Here is a 25,904-nt window from a genome sequence, read left to right as displayed (position 1 = left end):
GTAAACTAAGATGTTCGACTCTTGTCTTCAGACTAACTTGTGCTGACTTGTGTTTGGACGCACGGCATCTTGACCTGTTAGAATCGTGTTTACCTGCATCACATCACCCCTTATTCTCCTTGGCTCCAGGCTAAACGATGTACGTACAGCTAACCTCTGCATGTAGGTCATCCATCTACGGTCAGGAATCCACCGTATAGCCTCGCAATGACCTCCTGCAGTGACCCAGCCAAAGTGGAGTTGTATACTAAAATTAACACTAATCATTATCACCATAACTTACTTATACATTTAAGTTTTAACAATTAACAAGGGTAGACTTTGGTCATGGAGATGAACTATTAAATGTGCATTGTTAATAAGAAACAGCATCAGCAGTATGTTGATTTATATAATTATGAAATGCTTGAATACACAGACATTTAGGGAGGGGGTGGGCACGACAATGGGAAGACAGGAGAGATTGTGCTGACACTTTAATTCTGAATGAATTACGATGTTATTAACACACACGCACACACACACACACGCACAGACCTCCACGATTCGACGGACCGGGCTCCTACACCGCAGAGGGTGGCGCTGTCCCTCCAGCAAAGCAGTCAAATTCACTCCGAGCTTTCTTTCTACCTGCTGGAGCCTGCATGTCCCGAGCTGTGAAGTGCAGAGGTTTCCCAAAGGTGCACAAGAGTGTGTGTGTGTGTGTGTGTGTGTGTGTGTGTGTGTGTGTGTGTGTGTGTGTGTGTGTGTGTGTGTCAAATATACAAGCTGCACCGGAGACGTGGAGGAGCGAGAAGAAGAAAAGTTCCTACAAACTGCACACGCTGTCACCTTCCGTCGCCGGGAAGTAGCAGCAGGACCCGCGTCTGTCGCCCACAGTCGGTCACACGGGAAGCGCGACTGTTTATCCCCCCCACCCCCCACCCCCGACTCCCCACGAGGGCTGCGAGCCCACGCCGCGACAGGAGGCGTCCAGCATGAGGGACACGACGGCGACCTGATACTATCTTCCCTTCCTTCATTCATTCATTCAAGAACCCCGTGGACCGACGGCCGCACGTAAGTGTTCAGCATTACGCGAGCTAGACCAGTTCGAGCAGGGCGGCCTGAGCGCCATGATGTCTGCCCCGACCACCGTGACGGGGACTATTTTGACGGTGACAGCTGAGACAAACCTTACCTTTATTTTATATATATATATATAATGTATATATGTGTTATTTCGCCATTTTCTACTAGGTTGCAACTAGGTCGCAGGTTACATTTGCATCGAACTTTGTTCATTAACTACTTTTTTTTGTGTTTGATAGTCGCTCTAAATGAACAGTTCGCATTACTGGGAAGTTTGGCTGGTTAAGTTGCGGTATTTTTTTCTTTATTAGTGGTCAAGTTAAGACTAGAACTTTTATAAAGTGGAGAGGAACGGATTGGATTTTGAACGGGAGCGGAATCGCTCGGTAACTAATTTGGACCGACTCACTAACTTGGGGGAGTGTTCGACTTTGGGGGGCGGGGCGAAAACGACCCTTCGCTAGATTGATTCTCTTTTCTGATTGGCTCTAGTGCACAAATAGTGCCGGCCGTAGTTTCTCGTTCTGATTCAATGCGCCAGCCGATGAATCAGATCGAAGCATCGAAGCTTCGGTCTAGAATCGCGCAGTTTACGCTTTTAATGCCCGCAAAGAACGTAGCTGACACTGACGGATATTTATTACGCTTGCAAAACAATAGCATAAGACATCTTGTACGGGCCATTGTTAAAGAGTTTTAACGCTTGGCCTATCACTGTCTCCCACGCTTTAAAACTATAGTCCTTCATGTCTTGCCAGAGATTTACTAAATACTTTACTGTATGGAATCATAGAAGTATGTTATCATTGATTGACGAGGGGTGTGAATCAGCGATCGCCATTAAATTACTTTGATTCTTCAGTGTGAGCTCTTAAATGTTTGGACAGATTAGAATACATTCAGCATTGTTATCATTGGACAAGGAGCAATATAAAAGAGGCTTGAGGTGAATAATGTGTAGAAGATAATAAATACTTAACTAAGTTTAAGATTTATACCGGATTATGAATTTAAGAACATCTTTCCAGCAATTTCAATGAGCTAGATGTTTTATAATAAAAGTTCAATAAAGCTTATCTTCTATGAAATTTTCTTGATAGCCTCAAACAAGCTCAGAACTAGCTTCCATAACTTCCTGGGTTATGCGGCATCATATCAGCATTGACAGTATAGAGCAAAATGAGTTCTAGTTATGCTGTATTATCAAGGGATGGCAAAGGTTCAAGAGCTGCAGTTGAACTCAACCCTCTGTAACAAACAGAAACAACAGGGGAACCGGCATTTTATTCTGTAATGAGCTTCTGCAGTTCATTATCTGACACCACAGAGGAGTGCATCAACTTATTGAACCTCTTTTGTTTGCTTCACACAAGGGTGTAAACACATGAGCTTGCAGCACGGCCAGTTTAAGTGCAGAAATAATACAGTTGAAGTTGGAGGGGTTGAGATAGGCAAATGTTTCCTGAACTGTTATCAGAGGAGGACTAGCATACATTGTCTGCAGGCTGACTTTTTTTTTTATATATAAATTGGGTTCTACTCTTCATGCCCCAGGGCTGTTTTATGGAACTACATATAAAACAGAAGCAATTGGAAGCTCAGCATGAGGCCTTCCAAATGCATAGCTTTGCTGGGTGCACAAGGTCATTTTCATCTAGCACCTATTGCCATGTATAGGCTTGTATTTTTTTTTTTTATTATTATTATTATTTTTGCTTAAAGCTGCTGTATAGGCTGCTGCATGCCAGCAGTGCACAGTATGTGGGCAGTTGTGGAATCTGAATGAAGTGAGCTAAACCGCAATACTAAAGCGTCACACTGTGCTTGAAACTCCCAAAACCAAGAGCAGGGTTTGATGAAGGGAGAGCGGGATAACTTGCAGACAAACTATCCATAAGGCTCAAGTTGCACCACATGATTTGTTCTTTGTGCTTGATGGATGCTTACTAAGTCTCACTCTTTGGGAATCCCCTGTTATGCTGACAACCCAGTAATGGACAATGTAAGAAATGTTTTTGTCAGCCAAAAGATTAATTATTTACTCTTACATTCACCATCTTCAATGTTTAACAAAAATTCCAGGGTCCGTCCATCTTATATTTTGCCATATAGGACTATATATCATTACTTAATGTATTACTATAATATATCTAGTGTATGAAAACATTTCACTGTGGATGAACTGTTGTATTGGGAGCATTAGTCATGTTCTCTCAGAGGTCTGACCTTTGACTGGGCCATTTTGGGACATTAACCTTTGACTTTGAGGCCAATCAAGTATTGCTTTATGTCATTGTCTTGATGGAACCACCCCAGTGCTCTGGTACACCCAGCGTTCACCCAGCCATTGTTCTTTATGTACTAGTTTGTGCAACACAGAAGCAACACTTAGCACTGAGGTCACATTAAAACGTTGTGAGTAGCATTACTATTCGTTTTCTAAAATATCATAATCCAAAATTGCATGTGGTGCTTGACAGTTTCCGAATGTTGCATGGCTCTAGTCACACTGTAGAAACTTGCTCCGAGTTGTTGAGCCTCTCGAAAGCCCCAGGCGATTGCTGTCCGCCTCACAGCAAAGGCATTCTCATTTCTAGGCTGCTTCCATACAAGCCACTTTTGTTACGTGCATAACTATTGTTGTGCTGTGAACAGCTTCGCCGATCTTTGTCATAAAATACTTTAACTCCTATACAGTTCCTGCAGGTCTCTTGCTGAATAACTGTTTGACCCCGGCCTTCAAATTACATTTCCTGATCGCCCCCCCCACTGTCTTTGCTTCGTTTTAGATTCATGGCGAAAGCGTATGAGTTTATTTGGCAGAAGCCCCTCCCAGGCTTCATGCAGGAGGGGGCATATTTTGACCGGTTTGATGAGGTATGAACTTCTTTTTTTCTTATTTCATCAGATGAAATAATTGCTTTTCTGTGTTTCTAATAGTCTCCTGGACTGTTAATAGTAATACTGTTTTACATGCAGTGACTGCTGGCAATATTGAAATGGAGTGAATTCATCTCTCATGTTTGTAGAAATGCACTCTTCAGAGCAAACACCTCTTAATCAAATGCGCAGCGCTGGTCAGATATGGCACCAACCACATGAGGAATCAATACAACATTACCAGCAGCACAATGTTTTTTTTTTTCCCAGGCATCATTATTAGCATTGAGAAGATCGATTGTACTGATCCGCCACTAGACCAACTACGACAGTGCATGCCTATCATTTCAAAGCCTTTTAAAACCCTTATTCTATATGCTGGTTGCTGCAAATGGTGAGAAAGACGTATGTTTGTGCTGGATGACGGAGGACGCTGTGAACATCTGTGTTCTCAAAAGTCCCCTGAGTCCGCACAGCCAGGCTATAAAAGCAGTTTATCTTGGAATACGTTGGTGTTTGGAGAGGCTGTCTTTCGCATATAATGTGTCAGGAACTCAAAGGCCGTAATTATTGTTTTAATTCATTTTAGTAATCTATCTTCTATGAATAATGAACAATTTTCCCATGGGGAATAGAAGGAATCCTTGTGATGACTTCCACGTCGGAGCAGTTTTGTTTGGGCAGAGAATAGCCGGCCTCTTATTTTGCCTGTAAATAAAATGCTGAAACGGACGTTCAAGATTTATCTCTCTCTCTTTCACATAATTAGATGCGCTAAATGGAACAGATAATCCAAAATGGAAAAGTCTGCTCGCATGGGCGCTTGGGAATTTTCCTGTGCGTGCTTCTCAGTGTGAAATAGTGTGCCAGCTCAACCTACAGAAATCACAACATCTTTTACAGAAGATGCATGCTTGTGTAGCTGGTATTAGGGCCTGCAATATTGATGATTATTGCACATTTTGTCGGCCATTTAGAAACATCTGCCATACCATTCCATTTGCATACTGAAAAGACAAGAACTGTATAAAGATGCTGTCATTATTTGCATGTCACTTGTAGCATTCCCCCATTATCTTGTGATAGGCTTTTTTTTTTTTTTTTTTTTTGGCATGCACTCTTGGGGTTTGTTCATGTAAATGATCTCCCTTTCAAGTCCATTAGTTATGTGCTTTCCTTTCAGCTCATTCTTTTTATGGTGTCTATGTGTCTTATTTCTGTCATTGTATTGCCCATTTGTCTGGCTGAGGGCACGTGTACTAAATCCTAATAATAATTTAATTTCTCATGCCGCTAGTCTCATATAAACATAATGGCTGTTCCACTCCAAGTATTAAATTAGAAAATAAGAACATAAGTAAATAAGAAGGTTTCCTCAGAGAAACCTGAACAAGAGCTTGACTGAACAGAACCCTGTTCATCAGTTGTCTGCAGCTTTAGTCTCATCACCTCTTAATCCTTCCTTCCTTGTTTTTTTTTTTTTTTTTTTTTGTATTTTTAAATGAATAGCAATTTTACTTGTTTTGCACTTTTAACCTCACATGTGCTCGAGCATTTGTTTTGGACGCTGCAAGACGCTGCATTAATGTCTCCCATGGGTTTTATAGGACCCTCTCGTGTTGGAGCCCAACTGTTTTTTCAGGATGGACGAGTTTGGTTTTTTCCTTACATGGAAAAGTGAGGGGAAGGTATGCATCACTGCAGCTTAATTAATCACCAGATGGTTAATGAGGAAAGTGCACTGTCTGAATGTGTTTTGGTTTCTGTAGGAGGGTCAGGTTTTGGAAAGCTCTTTGATCAACAGCATACGCAGCACAATTCCAAAGGTAGAGTATGACTTTTTCTTGGACAACAATGCACTGCAGAAGATGTGTTTTCTTGTCTGTTTTTTTAAACCACACATTCCTTTCATTAGTGAAAATTGCGTTGCCTATAAACAAGTGGCTTTCGAGCTGACTGCTATTGGCAGATAGATTATATATATTTCCTGCATCCCCAGTATGTTAACCATTATCAAAAGCAAATTTGTCTGCCCAGTTCTTCCTCCTTTCCAGGATCCAAAGATTCTTTCATCCCTTGAGGCCATGGGGAAAAGTGAGAGTGATTTGGAAGGACACACCATCTGTATATGCAGTGGCCCTGACCTGGTCAACCTCAGTTTCACGTACATGGTGGCTCAGAACACAGACGTTGCCATGGTAATGTTATCTTTCCTCCTTGACCTCAGCAAACCTGAGGAGCCAGCCGTATCATGTGACTGTTCTGTCAAAGTGTAGTTTCCAGCCGGGACGGCTCCCTGTCAGTGGCGCTAGCCTGTTCAATTATCATGCAAGCCAAGTCTGCGTCCCATGGGGACGGTCATTTCCTTGGGGATGGATGCACTTTACCTCTGTTGAACTAGCAGGAAGCTGCTGTGCTGGGATGCTTTTACAGCTCATTTTCCCCCCTTTTTTTGGGATGAAGCACGCACTGGGGTTATTATTGTCCCACCAAAGAAGAAAGAAAGAGAGCTTGTCTTGTGTGTAATAGGAGGCCATTAACCTCAGGGAGGGATCCTACAGGCCCTGGAATTTCAGTGTAAAAATAGATTTCTCACGACTCACACAGTCTCCCATGGTGCAGAAGCACAATGAGAGAATCATCTCTGCCCAGGAAGAGGCAGAATGTCATCTTGTTTAATTAAAAGAGAAGGAGAGAGAATATATGTGGAGGATGCCAGAATAATGAATATGAGCTGTCGACATAACAATGGAATTCATTGAAAAACATGAAAGACATACTATACCATACCTGCCCACAACCTACTAATACACAAGAGTCTCTCAATTCATCTCTAATGCACAAAAATAATTCTCAGCATTTATAAAAATAAATAAGTGTGGGACTGTTCACATTTTATTTCAGCAATAGCTGAAGCAGTGCACCAGATACGCTGTCAACAAAAGGAGGAAATTCTCTTCAGCTAGTATTGGCAATGTGTGTTCATTGTATATGTGAAATTAAATAGGAATGGTTAACTGATTAACATAGAGAACAATACATTTGTCCTGAACTGGGGAGTTATGACAAGGCCTGCTAAAATGCATCTTTGTAGAAGCATGTGGGTGTTATGTCCTCTGAGATATACATATCAAGTGTAAGCTCTTGATTTTGAATAAAATGTTGTTCAGTGTGCATACTGTTACACAAAGTTTTTTTTTTTTGCTGTCTGGTAAAATTGCCAAATGTCACTTAAATTTCACCCATGTGGATGTCATTTTTTAAATTATATGCATCTTCTAATTTTATTACAAGAAATCATTTCAATAACAAATATAACAACTGGTTTTTAACATTTTATTGTATTTAGGAGTGCAAAGCCTCAAATGCTCAGGCTATTGATTGTTGAGAGACACATTAGACATTGGTCGACCAAGGTCGTTTAACTGTGCACTATAAATGAAAAATGAAATGAATGTATTTAGTGCATTGGCATTCATACCATGTTCCTCAAAACATTCAGGGAGGGTTTGGACAGAAGTTATTACTTGAAATTGTATATAAACTCATACAAACGCTTCCAAATCCATTCAATTGCACTACTTTTTTTAAGTATATCCAATGTATTTTTGCTAGCAGATTTCAGTTAATTTGTTAATTTGAGGAAGATTGATCACCATGCGTTGTATGTTTTCTTGCAGCAATGGACTGAGGGCCTGAGGTCACTCATTCACAACTTCAGGGCTAACAGTGTGTGCCCAATGACCTGCTTGAGAAGGCAGTGAGTGCCAGACTGACATGAAGAAACATTCCCCTGTGATGTCACTGTAGCCATTTGTGGAACTTATTGATTCTCTTGAGCATGTTTGAAAATAAAAAGCATTTTATGGTTCCAGGTTGAATTGGGTTCCAGCCCAACACATTCTTACAACGCATATTTCAGTTTTTATTCTTCCTTTGTTAATTACTAGACTAAATGTTCATCTGTGTACATCTTTCTCCTGCAGCTGGATGAGGCTGTCATTTCTGACAAATGTAAATGGAAAGATTCCAGTTAGAAGGTACTGAGTGTTTGTGTGATTTTCAGAACCCCCATCCCCCTGAATCTCTACAGATAAAATGATAATCTTTTTTTTCTATCCACAGTATAACAAGGACCTTTGCTTCGGGCAAAACTGAAAAAGGGATATTTCAGGCTTTAAAGGACCTTGGCCTACCAAGTGGAAAGGTGATTAAAAGGAGCTGTCCAGTGAATAATGTCTTTTAAAATCTCATTTCATATTTAAATAATGCTTCAGTCTGGAAAAAAAAATGTTGATCTTATAATGGTATTTTTTAAAATTTAAATTAGATTAACACTATGGCTGTTTAATACACAAAATACCAAACATTGGTTTTAAATAACCATATAATAAACTGTATTTAAGCAGCAAAACATACTTGTGATCCATTCTATTTCACAAATTTTGCCCCACTGGATTAACAACATACAGTGCTTTCAGAAAGTATTCATAGCGCATCACTTTTTCCACATTTTATGTTACAACTTCATTCCAAAATGGATTAAATTCCATTGTGTGTAGAATTCTGAGGGAAAAAAAATCATCAATTTTGGAATAAGACTGTAACATAGCAAAATCGATGTGCTGTGAATACATTCCGGATGCACTGTATAACAACAAATTATTATTATTATTTTTATTATTATTATTATAAAAAACATATTATTATTCCTATTTATGTTCAGTTAAAATATTTAGGCTTACCATAGTACAACCTTATACCTCATTGCAATATACAGATGCAGCTTTCACCTTCTTCTTTTTCATTCTATTCCCTGCAGAATGATGACATTGAACATTCGCTATTTACATTTGATAAGTTTTATGCTCTCACTCAGAAGATCTGCCCGAGAACTGACATTGAGGAACTTTTCAAGAAAATGTGAGTCAATACAGAAGTACATGAGCAGTTGCCTTGGAACTTCACACCTCTTACTGCTAATTCCCACTGTGTTCACACCTCCAGAAATCTGGTTGTTATGCCATTATTGTGTGGCTTTTCTCCAGTGTAACCACTGCTAGGACACCGTGTAAATACTGTTAATTACAGAGACATGCAAGAGAAGGAGCACGTTAATCAAAAGAATCAGAATGTTTGAATGTTAACTGTGACGAAGGGGTGTAAAAGAACAGGGATACACCAATAGAGCTTTTTCTGTTCCGAGACCAATACCTGGGGTTGGACATTGGCCAATACCAAGTTCTGATTTGATGCTAATTTAATGATTAAACTCTATTACTGTGGAGAGGAAACTGAGATTAATCTATTTTGTTTGAGGAAACATTAGACTTTTTTATTGGTTGCTTTATTTGTAAGTCAATATAACATTTACACAAATATATGTATACACTGCTTTGAGGTCTCCACTGGTTTTGTTATGTTGAACTCCTCATGTTTTTTGGCTTGATGCTTCTGGACATGTTTTATTAAGTTGGTCATGTTAACATTTGAGTCCGAGCTTGAGAAAAAAACAGAGAAGATAGGTTTCATAGATTGGCACGCTGTAGCCAATTCTCGAGTTACTTATTTGAATCAGTATTTGACCAAATACATCTTGCCTTGTCTACAGCGAGCTCCCACATCCTCTTCCATTCACTTGAGGTGATTCTCCAGTCTACTCCAGTTACTCTACTGAATGGACACTATTATTATAGTGAACTCTAAAGCAGTCAATTCATGTCAATAATGACCAATGCAGTCTATCATGAGAACCTCAGAATAGTGTAAGGTCACAAACAGACTTGATGATGGTGCCAATGATTTACTTAATATAATGTATCTAATTACATAATTACTTATGTAATTAAGTGGCACCACTGAGCAACAAAGTAGCTAGGATAGGACTTGAGGTCACAACAACACAGCTCTGGCCCCTATTGTATTTACCGGGTGTATTTATGATTTTGTCTCTGCGAAATGCCCATCTGATGTTGCTCATCTGAACATTACGAGGTCAAGCATTCATTCTGAGATTTTCTCATCTCACAGAAAGTATTCACAGCGCATCACCTTCCACACTTTGCTGCATTAAATAACGGTGATCATGGGAAACAGGATGCACCGGATGCTCAATTTTGCTATTTTGTACCTTCATGGCATAGGCTGTTTATACTTAACATGTACATGTGCTTTCTTCTTCTTCTTCTTCTTTTTTTTTATAAACTTGCCAAAACCTCAAGTAAACTTTTCATGTTGCCATTATGGGGTGTTGTGTGTAGAATTCAGAGAAAAAAATGAATTTAATCAATTTTGGAATGAGGCTGTAACATAACAAAAATGTGGAAAACGTGATGCACTGTGGATACTTTCCGGATGCACTGTATATGTAGTGTACTTGTTTTCAGCATCTTAACTTTGACCTTATTTAATTTCTTTTTCAGAAATGGTGGCAAAATTGATCATTTAAACATAGACCAATTAATCCACTTTTTGAATGAAGTAAGCTTTTTTTTTTTATTTTATTCCCTCCAATTAATGAGTCATGAACTTTCCCATGACCCAGCTTAGCTTCCTTTTAATTCTTTTTTTTACTATGCTTCCACCTTCCTGTGAACTACTATGATTTTCACACATGGCTGTGTGTATGGCTTCTGCCTCAGCTCACTGATGCTGGTCTGCACCCCTTAGCAGGATTTTGTGTGCCACAGTAACCCCTCCTTTCAGCATCCCTTTAAAGGTGATTTGTTGCTTGTTCCCTGTAAATGTTTTGCACCAAAACCTGCTGCTTTTATTCTCTTCTGTGGTGTCTCACCTGGCTGAAATGACCCCCTTTCAGTGAAAATATGTATGTGTGTATGTGTGTGTGTGTGTGTGTGTGTGTGTGTATAGAAATAAAAGAAATGGCTTGTGATAATACATATGCTTAACTGCTGAGAGTATGGGAAGATGATTTCATTTTCAAGTGTGAGTCTCTTCTTCCCCCCCTATTATCCACAGAGTCAACGGGATCCACGGCTGAATGAGATTCTCTTTCCTTTCTACGATTCCAAACGAGCCATGCAAATAATAGAGAGATATGAGCCCGACGAAAAACTGAGGAGACGAGGTAAACTGTTATTGGAATAAAATCACTTTTTTTACTCACAAAAAATATTGAAATAGTTCTACTTGCTGCGTGTTTTATGCTACATGTCCTAAAAAGCTGTTACAATAAACTTTTAACAATGCTTCTCCATCTGGTGGCAAACCTGTTCAACACTAGTTTCTTTCTCACTGAGTCTCACAGAGGGTTATTTCTTTGGCATGAGGAAATATACTGTATATGTATAATGACCACTAATCAAATGGTTAATTCAAATCAAGAGAATGAATTGGGCCGAATATAACAGTATGATTGTCTTTCTTCAAATGTGTAGTGTTGTCTTATGTTGTCTTAAATAAATGCAGTAGATACCAGTAGATAATGCCTAGTGCAATAATGCTTTCTTAATTTCAGAAATGAGGGGTCATCTTATGCTCAGTTTTTGGGTAGGACTGTAACCTCTTCCCATTGGTGTTCTTACACCGTTTGCTTTGTTTTGATATTGCAGGTCTTATGTCGAGCGATGGCTTCTGTCGGTACCTGATCTCAGATGAAAATGCCCCCGTGTTCCAAGATCGGCTGGAACTCTACCAGGACATGGGGCACCCTCTGGCCCATTACTTCATCAGTTCCTCTCACAATACCTATCTGACTGGGCGTCAGTTTGGTGGAAAGTCCTCTGTCGAGATGTATCGTCAAGTGTTGCTCTCGGGGTGCAGGTATGATGAGAGTTTGGGGCCAATTTTTTTGAACAAAGTCTTGCACCTAAAACTGCTTGACTTATTAAGTCTGTAATCTGTGAGGAGAGGGTGTTATAAATCACATGTGTCATCTGAAGATGCGTGGAGCTCGATTGCTGGGATGGCAAAGGAGAAGACCAAGATCCAATAGTCACCCATGGCAAGGCCATGTGTACAGACGTTCTTTTTAAGGTTTGTTTTTTTATGTAAATACATAATGCTAGTGTTTTTTTTTTCTTCTCATGACAAGCAAGTTGCAGAAGTCACCCTGTGGCAAGACTAGATGAATTACTTACACAGTCAGAGCTTTTCAAAGCTTCTTATTTTGCTTCTCACTTGATGCCTTTGCTCCTGTTAAATCTAAATAATATAAATAAATAAATAAATAAACTATTGATTCAAAATCTCGTTCATTTCCTAGACCAATGTGTTACCTTTAAATATGAATAACATATTTTGCTTTTTAGGATGTTATTCAGGCCATCAAAGAAACAGCTTTTGTGGCCTCAGAATACCCAGTGATTCTGTCATTTGAAAACCACTGCACGTATGTCAAGTCTCTGCTTCTTCACAATTGGTATTGGAATTCAAGCAGTTCGGTAGTTTATATTTTAAAAGGTACATAATGTAATGAATGATTCTCATTCCTGAAATCATTTCCAGAAAACCCCAGCAGTATAAGCTGGCTCGATACTGTGAGGATATTTTTGGTGAGTTGTTGCTCACAGAGCCACTGGAGGCCTTTCCGGTAAATATATTTTAGTTAATTGTGTGACACAATCATCTATCTGATTTTTATTCATTAATTACTTAATTAATTAATTTATGTATTTGTTTTAGATGGAACCTGGACGACCTTTACCCTCCGCTAGTGACCTCAAATGGAAAATTCTTATTAAAAACAGACGATTGAAACCTGAGGTTGAGCAAAGTTAGTGTTTGGACAATAAGGTCTTATCATGAGCATTTTATGCAGCGAAAGTGAAGTGATACACTGCATCGCAGCGCATCATGCACACAATGAACTGTGTCCTCTGCATTTAACCATCACCTGAGGAGCAGTGTGTGGGGGCTCAGTGGCACCTCCAGATTTGAACCCACAACCTTCCTTTGTATTATTAAAGGAAATTATATTAAAATGAATCACTATTCATTATAATTATGTGATCTGTCTATCTAGAATGTGACTTTATCACTTGTTTGTAAAAGTTTATTGTTTGTCTGTGCATAGAGGAACTGGAAGATTTTAAAAAGCACATGGAAGCTGGAGAAATAAGCACCTCCACGAATGCAGAGGAGGACAACGATGCTGAACCCATTGGTATGAATGTGTTATCTGTGTCTGTCCTGTGCTCTACTCTATGCATTGTTTAAAAAGTAAAACCGTCATAGAAATGGCTGTAGGTAGTATATTGGCATAAAAAAAAATAAAACATCTCAGTGTATGTCTCATGTTTCTGTACAGCAGACATTGTGACCGAGGCTCATCCTGAGTTGAAATTTGGGGACAAGTTTTGCTCTGGCGCACTAAGCAGAACAGAAAAGGACAGTAACAGGGTGAGTAAAATTGCTGTGCTTCTTCTGCCTTTAGGTAAAATATTCATATAAAAAAGAAAGTTTTTCCATGTGCTTGTTTCCGTGAATGTACTGTGTCTTTTCTTATGATGTCTGAATATTTCTTGCAACCTGTTAAATGATGACAACGAACTTGCCTCCCCAGTCACACATCCATGAGAGAGGAGAAAATGCAGTAAATGCTAGATAATTTTTCCCTCCAAGCAACTGTCGTCACAGGGCTAATTGTAGTAACATTACTGGAAGGTGGCAATTTTTTTGTGGGTGTGTTGAAATGCCCTGTCCTGGTGAGTGTAGTGCATAGCCTACATCGCTGGACAAGGTTCCCATTTTTCACGTGTGCTGCAAGTGACAAAATATGTTCATATGGTGATATCTATTTCTTTTTTGTTATGTTTTTGGTTTTGAGGGGGTCAAATGTAGTTGTAAGCAATATATTTTCTTACTAGGGTGCTGAAACCAGTGTGGACGTGCAAGATTTGATCAACAGCTACCACTATGTGGCTGCCACCACCAATGTACATCCGTACCTGTCCTCCATTGTCAATTATGCTCAGGCTGTGAAGTTCCTGGGCTTTGAGGTAGCAGAGGGCAAGTATTTCAGTGCATAAATCCAGATCAGTCTATGTACCGACAATGTATATTTTCTAACAGCAATTTGAGACCACTGAGCTGATCACCTTTCTTCCTGTCTCACGGTGTAGAAAACAATATCCATCACAATATGTCATCATTCAATGAAACCACCGGCCTGGGATACTTGAAGACCAGCGCCATCGAATTTGTGAAGTATCCTTTTCAGAGTGAGCTTTTACAGGGTGGAGGAGTCACAACCTGCCCTGTCTGTCACTTGCAGTGCATGGTTTTATTGGACGTGGTCCTGTCTGGGGCAGAATGATGAACTGAGCTTGAAAGCAGATCTGCAGAACCATGGGGCATTTAGTTAAAGAAGAGGTGGCAGGTGAAAAAAAAGGCTTGAGGCCTGCAGAACAGAGACGTTCCATGGAAGTCTCTGAAGTGCCAGCAGTCTAAAAATAGCTCTCATATTCCACCGAAATCTCCAAAATCTCTTGTGTTTTTTTCCATCCTGAATGAGATGCGCAGCTACAACAAGCGGCAGATGAGTCGCATCTACCCCAAAGGAGGTCGAGTGGACTCAAGTAATTACATGCCTCAGATCTTTTGGAACGCTGGCTGCCAGATGGTGTCTCTGAACTTCCAGACCCCAGGTAGTGCAAGCTCTACTGTCACTTCGCCACTCCCCCCCCCCAAATTCACATTTCGACACCAGCACAACCACACACGACAGCCCTGTTCACATTGCCCACGATTGGGTGTGTGCATGCTGTCAGCATTTGATGTTATGCGATTCAGATTTGACAGATGCATTCTTATTAGTGAAAAAAGTCAAATCAAAAGCCATATGCTTATTTTTTGATGACAGTTGTCAAAATGTTCATGAATGTTCACTACAAGCATTTTTCAAAACATGTAGTGACAGCTCAGTCAGCAGATCATCTGCCTGTTCACCAATCAAAGCTGAGCTTGTGCTTTATTCTTTAAGCTACAAAGAGATATTGATTTGTTAGGCATTGTTTGTGTGACAGTGTTGGAAGCAGGATGCTGGGGGGAAATAGGCTTCTGTCAAAGAACAGCTGAAAGTGAAGACAGATGTACAAACTAACTCAGAAAAATCAACCTTCAACAAGGGAACATGGCCTTCAAAATGCTACAGAAGAAATGACAAGGCTAATAAGGAAATACAACTGATCCCCATCAAGGGATCTAGCAGTGAGACCAAAAATAATTCTGACCTAATTAAAAGAAATAAAGTCTGTTAAGATTTTAATAGTGCATTTTTTTAATGACACTCATTGTCTTGTGGGGATTAAAGCCTTTCCATGTGTAAATGTTTTATTAAGTAAAAATTTCTCAGACTGCAACAAAGCGATCTTAAAACAAATAAAGACTCTTCTTTTTGTATTATACAAGTACATACTACATTTTATCACTATATTGACAGAATTATGCCTGATTCTAGTCTTTGTTTTTAATTTTATTCATTTATGTTTTGCAGTATAGCATGATGAATATGTATACATGCGTGTATCCATATATTGTATCTCTACGTTGCGTCACCCTAGGAGAAAAGTTCAACTATTAACGCTGTAATTGTTTTAACATCTTCCTTTAAATCTTTTAACATATTTTCTAGGCTATGAATGCCAGATTCTCCCTGAAAGCACCCCTAATCCAATAATTTGCCTCAAAACTGTGCATTATCTCACAACCCTGAAATACTCCAATTTAATGAGGAATTTTTTTTTTTTTTTACTTTTTCCCCGAGCGTCAGCATTCACCACTTCTGCCACCTGAGCATAAATCCTGTAATGTAACACCCAGTCCAAAGCCCATAGGGCCGCGCTGACATTTGCCGCAGGTTCATCGCGCAGTGTGCCAGGAATAGAGTTATGCTGCTTGTTGGCGCCATTGATTTGTTGTATTTATTTATTTGTTTATTTTTAGACCTGGCTATGCAGCTGAACCAGGGGAAGTTTGAGTACAATGGGTCATGTGGGTGAGTAGATCACAGCACCACTGACACGTCTCCATGTCAGCTGGATGGAACGCATGACATTGTGTGTCCCCCACTCAGCCCTCTCTCTATCAATTTTCAATCTATGGTCCTCTTGTAGTGCATGACCCGATTGTCATTGTCATTGTTGGCTCCTTCATTCATAAAGCAGACTGTATGTATGTGAGTGGAGCAGCGTGAAGAGGGGCTGAATGTGATCCTGGGCCGTGACAGGGAGGAAACTCCCAGTGTATTAATCAGCACATTCATCAGGGAAGCACCGTGCTATTTCCATTACCGTCGTGTCCCCATGTGTAAATTGAATATTGGACAAGGGAAGCTTAATTAAGCGGGTCGTTGATTAAGGTTATGGGAGGTAATGGCTGTAATGATAAATTATGCAGCGGGTAATAGAAATAAACACTTGCACATTCTGACATCATAGGCAATGTTATTTGCCTACCCAGGTATTTACTGAAGCCGGACTTCATGTGCCGACCAGACCGCACTTTTGATCCGTTCTCAGAGACCCCGGTTGATGGAGTCATAGCTGCTACTTGCACTGTACAGGTTGGATTTTATTACTGAATATGTTCAAGACTGATCTAATAATTGAAAGTGCATATTTTCAAATACAACACAAGACCCATCCAGGACATCAGGGGTGGGAACCTGATCCATGGATGGTCGGTGTGGGTGCAGGTTTTTGTGAAAACCTTTAAATCAGCCACTCAAAGAAGCTGCATTCACACTTATTATTGGCTCAGTGATAGATCCCACTGTGGATCACTTTACCCACACCTACATACTTTTGCATATTACGCTCATTGTGATGGTCATTTCACATTGTCACATGATCATTTCATTGCGGCAAATCTGTACTGCACCACACCATTAATAAATACAATGCAGTGAACACTGCATTTTATCTTTTGTTCAATTTTTCTTCTATCTATATTGAAATTGATTTAGTAGTCATTATACGACACCATATTTATCATCCTTTTATTGATTGTCTTACTGCACCTTCATATATGAGATGTTGCATATGCATAAGTACACTGACTAGTTTGTGTCATGTGAATATATCTAATATTTTCTCCCTTATATTTGCTTTAAAACTCTACATTTTTGTTCTTTTTAGGTGTTTTCAGGCCAGTTTTTGTCAGACAAAAAGTTGGGTACTTATGTTGAAGTGGACATGTATGGACTACCGACAGACACCATTCGGAGGGAGTTTCGCACTAAAATGGTGATGAACAATGGACTGAATCCAGTTTACAGCTCTGAGCCTTTTGTGTTCAGGAAGGTAATTTTATTACAATATTGCAGATAACTGAAGTGAATCAGATTCATTGTGGTTGAATGGCTAAACTAAAATGGGTAACACACCCATATGAAAATTACAGACGCAAATGTGGCAGTTGCTGATTTGATCTTATGTCACCCATGCAGCATTTTTAAGAGATGAATAATGAACAGATGGATGTAAAAACTGTTCACTAAATTGTGAATAATTGGTCTGCAGTAATTATCAGAGATGGATCATGTATTTTATTTTTTTTAAATAAATGTCTTCCAATAACTATATGGTCACCTGTAAGATTTGCTTGTAAACATTATTTTTACATTGTAACCTTTCAAAACTTTCGCTTCACCCCAATGATATTAACACACACACACACACACACACACACACACCCCTTTTGTCTACTGCCAGGTAATCCTGCCGGACTTGGCGGTGCTCAGAATAGCAGTGTATGATGACAGCAATAAGCTTATTGGCCAGCGTATTCTCCCTCTGGATGGCCTGCAGGCTGGCTACAGACACATCTCCCTGCGAAATGAGGGCAACAAGCCACTGTCCCTGGCCACCGTCTTCTGCAAAATCATCCTCAAAACATATGTGCCCGATGGCTTCAGCGGTAAGAGGATTGCTTGCATTTGTTTGTCCTCAAAGCATGAAATGTCCTTTCCACATATGTCGCCCGCTTTTATGAAATGCATTTACATTGACTGCATAACCCAGAGACCTGCGTCATTCTCTGGGTTGCTGTAGCTAATGTGTGCAAATTGTGACTGGTGCATTTCCCTCTTGTTTAAGACACTGTAGCACTCTAAAAAGCATGACTTTCATTCATTGCCCAGAACGTTCTAAAGTACCTTTGTGTTTCAGCAATTGTGGACGCGCTCTCTGATCCAAAAAAGTATTTATCAATCTGCGAAAAAAGAGTGGACCAGATGAAGGCTATGGGTATTGAGGAGGTGAGCACGGTTTCATGATGATGTATCTTAACTGTGACCCCCGGCTTTCAGCCTGTTCCACATTGCTCAACACAAGGCCTTATGTAAAGTCTGTAGATATTCCACACAGAATAATGTCTGCTGTGTTCGCCATGCCAAAACATTGTCACCACTGTTGATCCCCCAGAGACCTTTAAGCATAAACCTATTAATCATAGTTCCATTAGGTAAATGTTGTGCTTGGTGCTTAACCTTTCCATAACCTATCTAATGGACTTATTTTCTAATGTAAGTTACAAGATACACACATTTGAACACACATTTGTACATTCATCACACTGCTGAATAAAGCTTTCAAGTGTGTTTTTCAGTGCTTTTCAAAATCCTGGGGTACATTTTCTTTCCAGATTACAGTTTTAACCACAGAGCAAATGGTGCACACAAAAAGTTTGTCCTTGAATTTTACACTTGAATTTTATTTTGTAGTTTTAAGTTTAAGAGTAATAAACTATTATAAATTATAATGCATTAATTAAATGTAGAAATAATTGCAAATTGGATAGAATCAAACCGATTGATTAATTGTTTTTAAAAAAGAAATGTTTTTTTGCCCTGCCCTATTGGGCAGCCATGAACTGCTCATGGGGAGGAGTGTGTGGGGATAGTACCTCAGGGGTACATCAGCAGCACCTTGACGGTTTGGGAGTCCTGATTCTTGTGATGACAGACCATGCAGCTAGGTAGTTTCGAACACAATTGATAATTAAAATGTTAATCAATCATTATTAATGTCTGCTTTTACCATTTCCTATTATGATTTCCTGTCATAATGAATGTAAATCATATCATATAACCTTTATTATCTAATCTTAACTCATCTGAGTACAAATAGTGGGTTTTAATATTATTTGGATTAGTTGTTTCTATCCCTCCAGTACATAAAGAAAAACCCTAACCGACTCACTTTATGCTGGGTTTTCCTTCAACTTGTCACCCAACTACCTGTTCAATAAGTGTATTAATTCTAAACTGTACTTTTCCATGAGTTCCACTTCTGTTCCCTCTCTAGGTGTCTTGTATGATTACATCATTTTTCATGTCCTTTGCCGGTTGACCTATATTGAGTGTAAAAAAAATATCTTTTTGTATCAATTCTGCCCTCCATCATATATCTTCTGTCCCACACTGTCCCGTTATTCATTATTATCATTATCCCTCTCTTCCATTAAAACATCCTGCAGCCATTATTACTAGTTTAGAGAATAGAAAGAAAAATGTCCCTTCCGTGAAGCCATCTCAGGACATTGCAGTTGTGTGCTTTGTCGCCTCGCTGGGTGTGATTTATTTGTTCGTTTCGAGCAGACTGACATTGTGGACGTGCAGAGTGAAAACTCAAAGACTGGCAGAGGGAAGGTGAACCAGGTGAAGGGTGGCACGAATACGCAGACGAGTCCAGACCGTTGTCACGACTGTCGACATGACTCCACGTCGGCACAGCCAGCTGGTGAGTCCGCATCGGGGGGAACGCATTGCTGATGAACCTGTCCCCAGTTTATCATTTCAGCTCTCACATTATGTGCTTATGCAAGCTGTCAATTCACCGCTACACTTTAAAGAGAACGTTTCTGCGTAGCCCTGCATTCTGACTGTTCCCTCCCCCCCTCCAGATACTGCTTTGCTTCTGCATCAAGTGAACATTGATGACTTGAAGCAGATGAAGGTGAGCCTCATGCTGGGCGGGATTCTGATTCAAGCCTGAAGAGTAAAACCACACAGTGTTCAAAGCAAATAGCGCTACTGAACTCTTGCTCCCTATTTGAATAACTGGAAAATAAGATCATTTCAGAGCTGCGACTTGGAAAAAAAAAGACTCGACTCATACTGTGCAGGGCTACGTTTTTTTTTCTGTATTTATTAGTGTATCTATAATGATGAAAAATGCATCTGGTAGGGAAAACAAGGACTGTATCCCTGTATTTGGGATTTCTGTGGTCCTTTTTATCCCCCTTCTCGATTTTACCACTGAGCTGTGTCTGATCCACTACACTTTCATAATTCATTCTTTTTTATTCAAGTGACCGGGAGTATCCAACTCAAAATAAAAGTGTTAGATGAAAAATCCCAGAGGGAACAGCCATTGGAAAAAAGCTTTATGAGTCAGTGGGGGTCACTCAGCTGCCCTAGACCCCTCGGTGCAGGGATTTCAGCTTTCTTGTTTGCATGCAGGATTGGGTTATAGAGTAGTAGAGCAAACAAAACACCATGGCAAGAATCATTAGCACTCTAAAGAAACAGCTAAATGCTAACATGTCCAGTATGGACATTTGGTTATAATAACTCATGTTTAATCACTAAATGATAAAAAAAGAATGAATTAAATTATTTAAAGATTTGCTCTTTCAAAGGCCACCACAAGCCCAGTATAAAACAAACTAGTCTGTTAACCCTACCTCGAGATAAATTGGTCAAATATTAGTCTCATCTACAGATGAGAATAAAAATAAGCCTTAATTGTGTAAAAATTACAAAAGATTAAAAAAATTGGGAATTTTAGTACTATTTATATGTGCAGAATGAATGGTGGAAGTGCCGCCATGCAGCGTTATCCTTCAAATGAGCCTCCCGCCTCTGGGGCCTTCTCTCCTTATTATATTCACATTTTCAATTCATTTTGTGTTCATCAGACACTATGGGAATGAAACTCACTCAGGTCCCAAGTGCGTCAGTTTTTATTCTTTCTTTAGACCTACCACAAGCTTATGAAGAAGCAGCAGAAAGAGATGAATGCTTTGAAGAAAAAGCAAGCCAAGGTAAAGTCTGCAGGCCAGGCGCCTGAAAATGTCTTTGTATAAACAGTTTTAATCGAATAGTTTCATTTACCTGGTATGTTTGTAATTCAAGGAAAAAACAGAGAAAAACAGAAAAAACAGCTTGTTGCCTCGCTTTGCAGGAGCAAATGGTCTTGCAGAAAATGCATTCCTCACAAGTGGACAAAATTGTGATGCAGTATAAGAAAGAAGTGCAGATCTTAGAAAAGCACCTGGAAAAAGCCATCAGGAGAATGGGGTGAGAGTGAGCGATGCTGTTTCACACTCGGAAATAACCTCATTATTGAATGCCACACTAAGACATATGATGCCAATTGGCTTTAATTATGGAAGCAGTTTTTGTATGCAAAGCAAGTATTGTAATAAGAGTGTAATAATGATATTGTACCATTCTGCTCACAGTTTATTAATTTCTGCAATATGCAAGGTACATGAAAGAAGGAAATAAGATTTTTTTTTTCTCCCAGTGATAAGAACTACACTGAAATGAAAAAGGAGCTAGAACTCAAAACAAAGACCTTAAGTGCTGACCACAAGGCAAAGGTATGCTTGTTCAGGGCCGGGTAAAATATGGAAACTGTACTGATACCATCGTAACATCATTTTTTCCCCTTTCTTGTGGTGTGGTGAGAGGGTATATGGGGAGGTAGTTCTAAAACCAACTTTTTTTTTTTTTTTAAATAATGGTGGAGTGTAGGATTCAAACTTAACATTGTGAAATGCTATTTGAGGTGTTCTGTTTAATTTTTGTGGCCCAGGTAAGGAATGTGGTGGCCCAGCAGTCGGTGGATTGGTCGGCGATGGTCCGCTCCCACCACACTGAGGCCAGAGGGCTGGGGGATCAGCACGTCCTCCAGCAGTTCGAGCACCTCCGGACGCTGCTGCTCTCCATCCAGCAGCAGCACCGACAACAGCTGCAGCTCCTTCATAACCGGTGAGAGACCGGCAGAGTGCTCTCGCTCACCGTCCTCGATGTCCACCAAATCTTTCCAGTAGAGTAGAGGCACCGCGTTCTCCCGGGATATTGTGCATTGCGATTTTGTGCATGTTCTTTATTACCCCTTTTGAAGCAGTAGAATGACTACGCTTCACACTAGCCCAACTGCTCTGCATATATTTTTTTCTTAATGATTACCAGACTCCCTCATGGGGTCACAGGCATTTTCTGAAGTGCAGCACTACTTACTCATGCAAGAGGGTCAGGAGCTCACAGCCATTATCACGGCAAATTCTCCCATGAAATGATTTCATCTGAAATAGCAAATAGCCTCAAGGTCGACTGGATCCACTCAAAGTCGCTGTTTTTTTTTCCCCATTCCACCACAAAAACGGGGGGCTCCCAATGATAGCTTGAACTCCAGTGCTTTTGTTTCAATTCACTGATTGTGTTTTGTTTTATTATCCATATGTTAAGTTTCTTAATATACAGAACCTGGATAAAATGACATTTTTTGTTCAAATTATTTTTCTGCATTTGGTGGAGAATTCATATGTACATCGCATATTCAAGTTGAATGTATCTCAGATTATGGCATAGCCTTTGTTAACTTATTTATATGACCCGTGGCATTTCGCAATGCTGTCATGAGTATTTCACTGCTGCAGTGAGGATGCAGAATTACGAAATATGATGAAAGTCTTTCCTTCCCTGTCAACTCAGACAGGGTAAAGACATTCGAGCGAAACAAGCCAAGACCTCAATGGAGAGCGGCAAAGCCATCAGTCAAGACAAAAGCATCAAAAACAAGGCAGAGAGGGAACGGTGAGAACCCTTTATAATAAAGGCCAGTGCTCCTCTGTGATTTTTATTTTTTCCTCCTTCAAGCAATGGAAGCAACTTGTTTTGAGTAACACTGAATAGTTGAATGTTCGTCCTTGTTTTACCATAGGAGGGTGCGTGAATTAAACAGTGGCAACACCAAAAAGTTTCTGGAAGAGAGGAAGCGGGTAAGCTCTCCTCCGTGTTTTGCTGTAATAGGTCCCGCTATGCTGTCCTGGACGCTCACTTGACTGCTTTCAACAGCTTTACCTGAGGCAGTCTAAAGAGACGGAGCAGCTGCAGGTCGCTCAGAGAGAGCAGCTGGAGAAGCTGGAGAAATCCATCCAGCAGGTACTACTATTCACTGTGAAAGCCTGTTTCCACCATCATGGAAAAATAAATGTATATACACATTATTAAGAAAATTAAATGTAAAACCTATTTGCTACTATAATGTCTAAGACCTGCTTAAAAACATCCTAAAAAAAGCGTTCTTGGCGACAGAAAATATTAAACACCAAAAAGTATATTTATTTTTTCATGTTCAATATAATTTTTGTTTTAGGTAATTTATCTAAATGTTATTATCTGAAAATAAAATACAAGTCTGAGTATTCCAAAATACTACTAAACACAAAAATACTTTTTGAAAGTAGTATCATATTTCCCCGACACCTAGCATCCACTAGTCGACCAGTCAGAGTGATTTAATAAAGGCGCTGATCTACCTGCATGCCTGGTCTGGTAGTGCCTGTGGTCTTGAGATTGCATTTGTGGTGTCTGGCGACTTACCCCTGAGCAACGATCCCCTGTGTCATGAAAGTCCAACACAAAAGGAGCGGTTCAGCTCAAACCCGAGATGTGATAAACATCACTGGAGCAGATTTCAGGATGTAAACTGATTTTTCTGAACAATGCAGAATGAAAGATTCCCTACTGGAAGCTCCGGATTGTACCATTCACTGACGTTCCAACATCAGCAGACATTCGCTTATTACAGCAACACTGTGTGAATCTAAATATGTTTTGGCAACTTTGCACACTCTACACTCTAAAAACAAATGTAATTTTGCTGGAGACCTGCAATTTCACACTGAATATCAAGCCCTGATCTTCAAGCAGTTGGCAATTAATATTACATGAATCACAAAATTCTATAAAAGCAAGCACCATATTAAATGCCAATCTGGTTATAATCAATAATAACCAGATTGCAGGTAAACCAAAACATAGTAATTATATGGTTATATTATTCACTTAATAATTCATGATTAATTAATTTCATCTGGTTCAAGACTCCTGGACGGACATTGCATGTTGTGCTGAGAACAGATGTGCTTCTGAATAATCTTGAGAACTAGGAAAGGACATAATTTAAATGTCCTTCCCCCGGCATTATGAATTTATTCATTTTTGAGCCATTTTAGAATAATGACATGAATTGCCATTACATGACATGATTAATGGCCAATTAAAAAAAAAATGATAGAATTGATGTGCTTGTTTGTGAGCCAGTGTCAACATTTTTTGTGGGCTCTGTCATTTGTGGTTTCTCATACATTGATTTTTTTTTTTTTTTTTTCTCCACCAGCTCTTGAAAACTCACCATTCAAAGTGTGAGGGTGAAGGTGGGTTTCTGTTTATCCGTTCCCTCACATAGATGAAAATATCTCCGGACTCCACCAATGTGGAGCCCAGCACTGGTTTATGCCTGTGAAGTGTTGCTCAGTACTTGCTCTGCCAGAGTGGACCTGCCCTAATAAGGCTGACCCATCTCCCGAATTTCACCTGCTCAGCGTGTCTTTGCCATAGGCAGCCAGTGGACGTCTTCTGTAACCTCTTGAATGTTTAATTCATAGCAGATCCTGCAGATCTAGTGCTTAGACTATGCTCAGACAATGGAAGAACTTTTTTGATGTCATGGTTTGGTTCAGCTGTCACTTTAGAGGGAAAAGCGGTTGATGGTTTAAATCATATCAGATTGTCTTCAGTTACTAGATCACTAGGTCCATCAACAGTAATGAATATAATTTATTTTGATGCATGAATGGTGTCAAATCTGACAGTAGGTTCTGGGACCAGGATGCCTGAAGCTTCTTTTCTTCTGAGTGACTCTGTTTTGGCTTTTGCTTCATTTTTTGTTTAGCGACATACCTGCGTGGGTTAGGAAAAAGTAGAATGTCAGAGAGTGAAGTTCGTTTTATCTGACGCTAAACAATTATATTTTCTTTTTTACAGTCAATTGACTGCAGTGAGTAGCAGCCACTTTTGTTGATGGAGAGTAAATATCTCCAAAAGGGCCTTGAGATTCCCCTGATTGTGTTGCAATAATCTTCAGTTTCTGGCTTTTCCAGTACATTCCCTGCTAAGAGTCAAAAAGAATTGTTTGTTTGTTTGTTTCTAGCAACGTAATGGCTGTAAATGTGTTCTGCTTTGTGATTGAACGTGTGGTTGTGGAACGCTGCATGCTCCTGCTGTGCGGACTGCTCTGTACCTGCAGGCCCAAGAGACACGGTGCAAGATGAAGCCAGAGAGGTGGAAAGACCCCAGGCCAGCAGCAGCAGCGATTTGATGCCGCCTTTTATGCCATGAAGATTACACTTAGCAGCACAGAAATATACTGAGGCACTTTTTTATGTTTCACTTTAACACATCTAAAAGATCAATAATGTTGAGCTAAGTCTATGATATGTTATTTGAATATTGTGCACTACAGTATTTCACTTATAATATCCATATTACAGACATGCAAAACAGTAGGAACCTTTTATAACAGTTGATATTTTACTGCAACTTTCATATATAATGTTATGTAGATAGCCAGAGTTACATAATGACAGTAAATAACATTATGATACAAAGGACATAATATTTTGTAATGAATCTGTATACATCCACTATTTTATAGCCTTTGTATTTTTTTCGTCAGATTCAGTGCAGGCCAGTACATTGTTAAGTTTTTTTACTCTAGTATTTAAAAAGACCGAGATTATGCATACACATGTGAACTGCAAACATGAAACAGCTCTTTTAGAATGTATTTTATTAAATAAAAGCTCCAGGGTTTTTAGAAATCTATCATGTGAATTAATTTAATTTTTTTCAAAATGGGTTTTTACATTTACAGCATTTATCAGAGCGACTTACAGAGCGACTTACAGTCCCCCCT

At 39.6% G+C, this 25,904-nt stretch overlaps 1 protein-coding gene across 4 annotated transcripts; it reads left to right on the top strand.

Annotated features, from left to right (window-relative positions):
* The first annotated feature begins 608 nt into the window (after positions 1-608).
* plcb4a (phospholipase C, beta 4a) lies at positions 609-25,904 on the top strand. 4 transcript variants are annotated; one of them, XM_029001842.1, is made up of 37 exons: positions 610-1,059; positions 3,861-3,948; positions 5,559-5,639; positions 5,721-5,777; positions 6,006-6,149; positions 7,632-7,711; positions 7,938-7,991; positions 8,077-8,158; positions 8,774-8,874; positions 10,374-10,431; positions 10,930-11,038; positions 11,523-11,733; positions 11,853-11,946; positions 12,222-12,301; positions 12,418-12,502; positions 12,595-12,685; positions 12,986-13,075; positions 13,223-13,311; positions 13,779-13,920; positions 14,034-14,118; positions 14,434-14,558; positions 15,856-15,907; positions 16,372-16,474; positions 17,049-17,213; positions 17,625-17,829; positions 18,081-18,169; positions 19,511-19,652; positions 19,816-19,868; positions 20,893-20,958; positions 21,099-21,214; positions 21,444-21,519; positions 21,735-21,910; positions 22,637-22,738; positions 22,866-22,923; positions 23,000-23,086; positions 24,327-24,363; positions 25,236-25,904. In XM_029001842.1, exons 2-37 carry the CDS (start codon positions 3,865-3,867, stop codon positions 25,325-25,327), a joined length of 3,561 nt encoding a protein of 1,186 aa, XP_028857675.1. In that variant the 5' UTR covers positions 610-1,059; positions 3,861-3,864; the 3' UTR covers positions 25,328-25,904. The 4 variants fall into 4 exon arrangements, with proteins under 4 accessions (XP_028857684.1, XP_028857675.1, XP_028857666.1 ...); XM_029001833.1 differs by having other exon boundaries at positions 13,220-13,311; XM_029001851.1 differs by lacking the exon at positions 24,327-24,363 and having other exon boundaries at positions 609-1,059; positions 13,220-13,311.

The sequence above is a fragment of the Denticeps clupeoides genome, chromosome 1, assembly GCF_900700375.1.
Source record: "Denticeps clupeoides chromosome 1, fDenClu1.1, whole genome shotgun sequence".
Lineage (NCBI taxonomy): Eukaryota > Metazoa > Chordata > Actinopteri > Clupeiformes > Denticipitidae > Denticeps > Denticeps clupeoides.
Note: the sequence above shows the minus strand (reverse complement) of the source record. Positions and strands in the feature narration are given on the sequence as shown.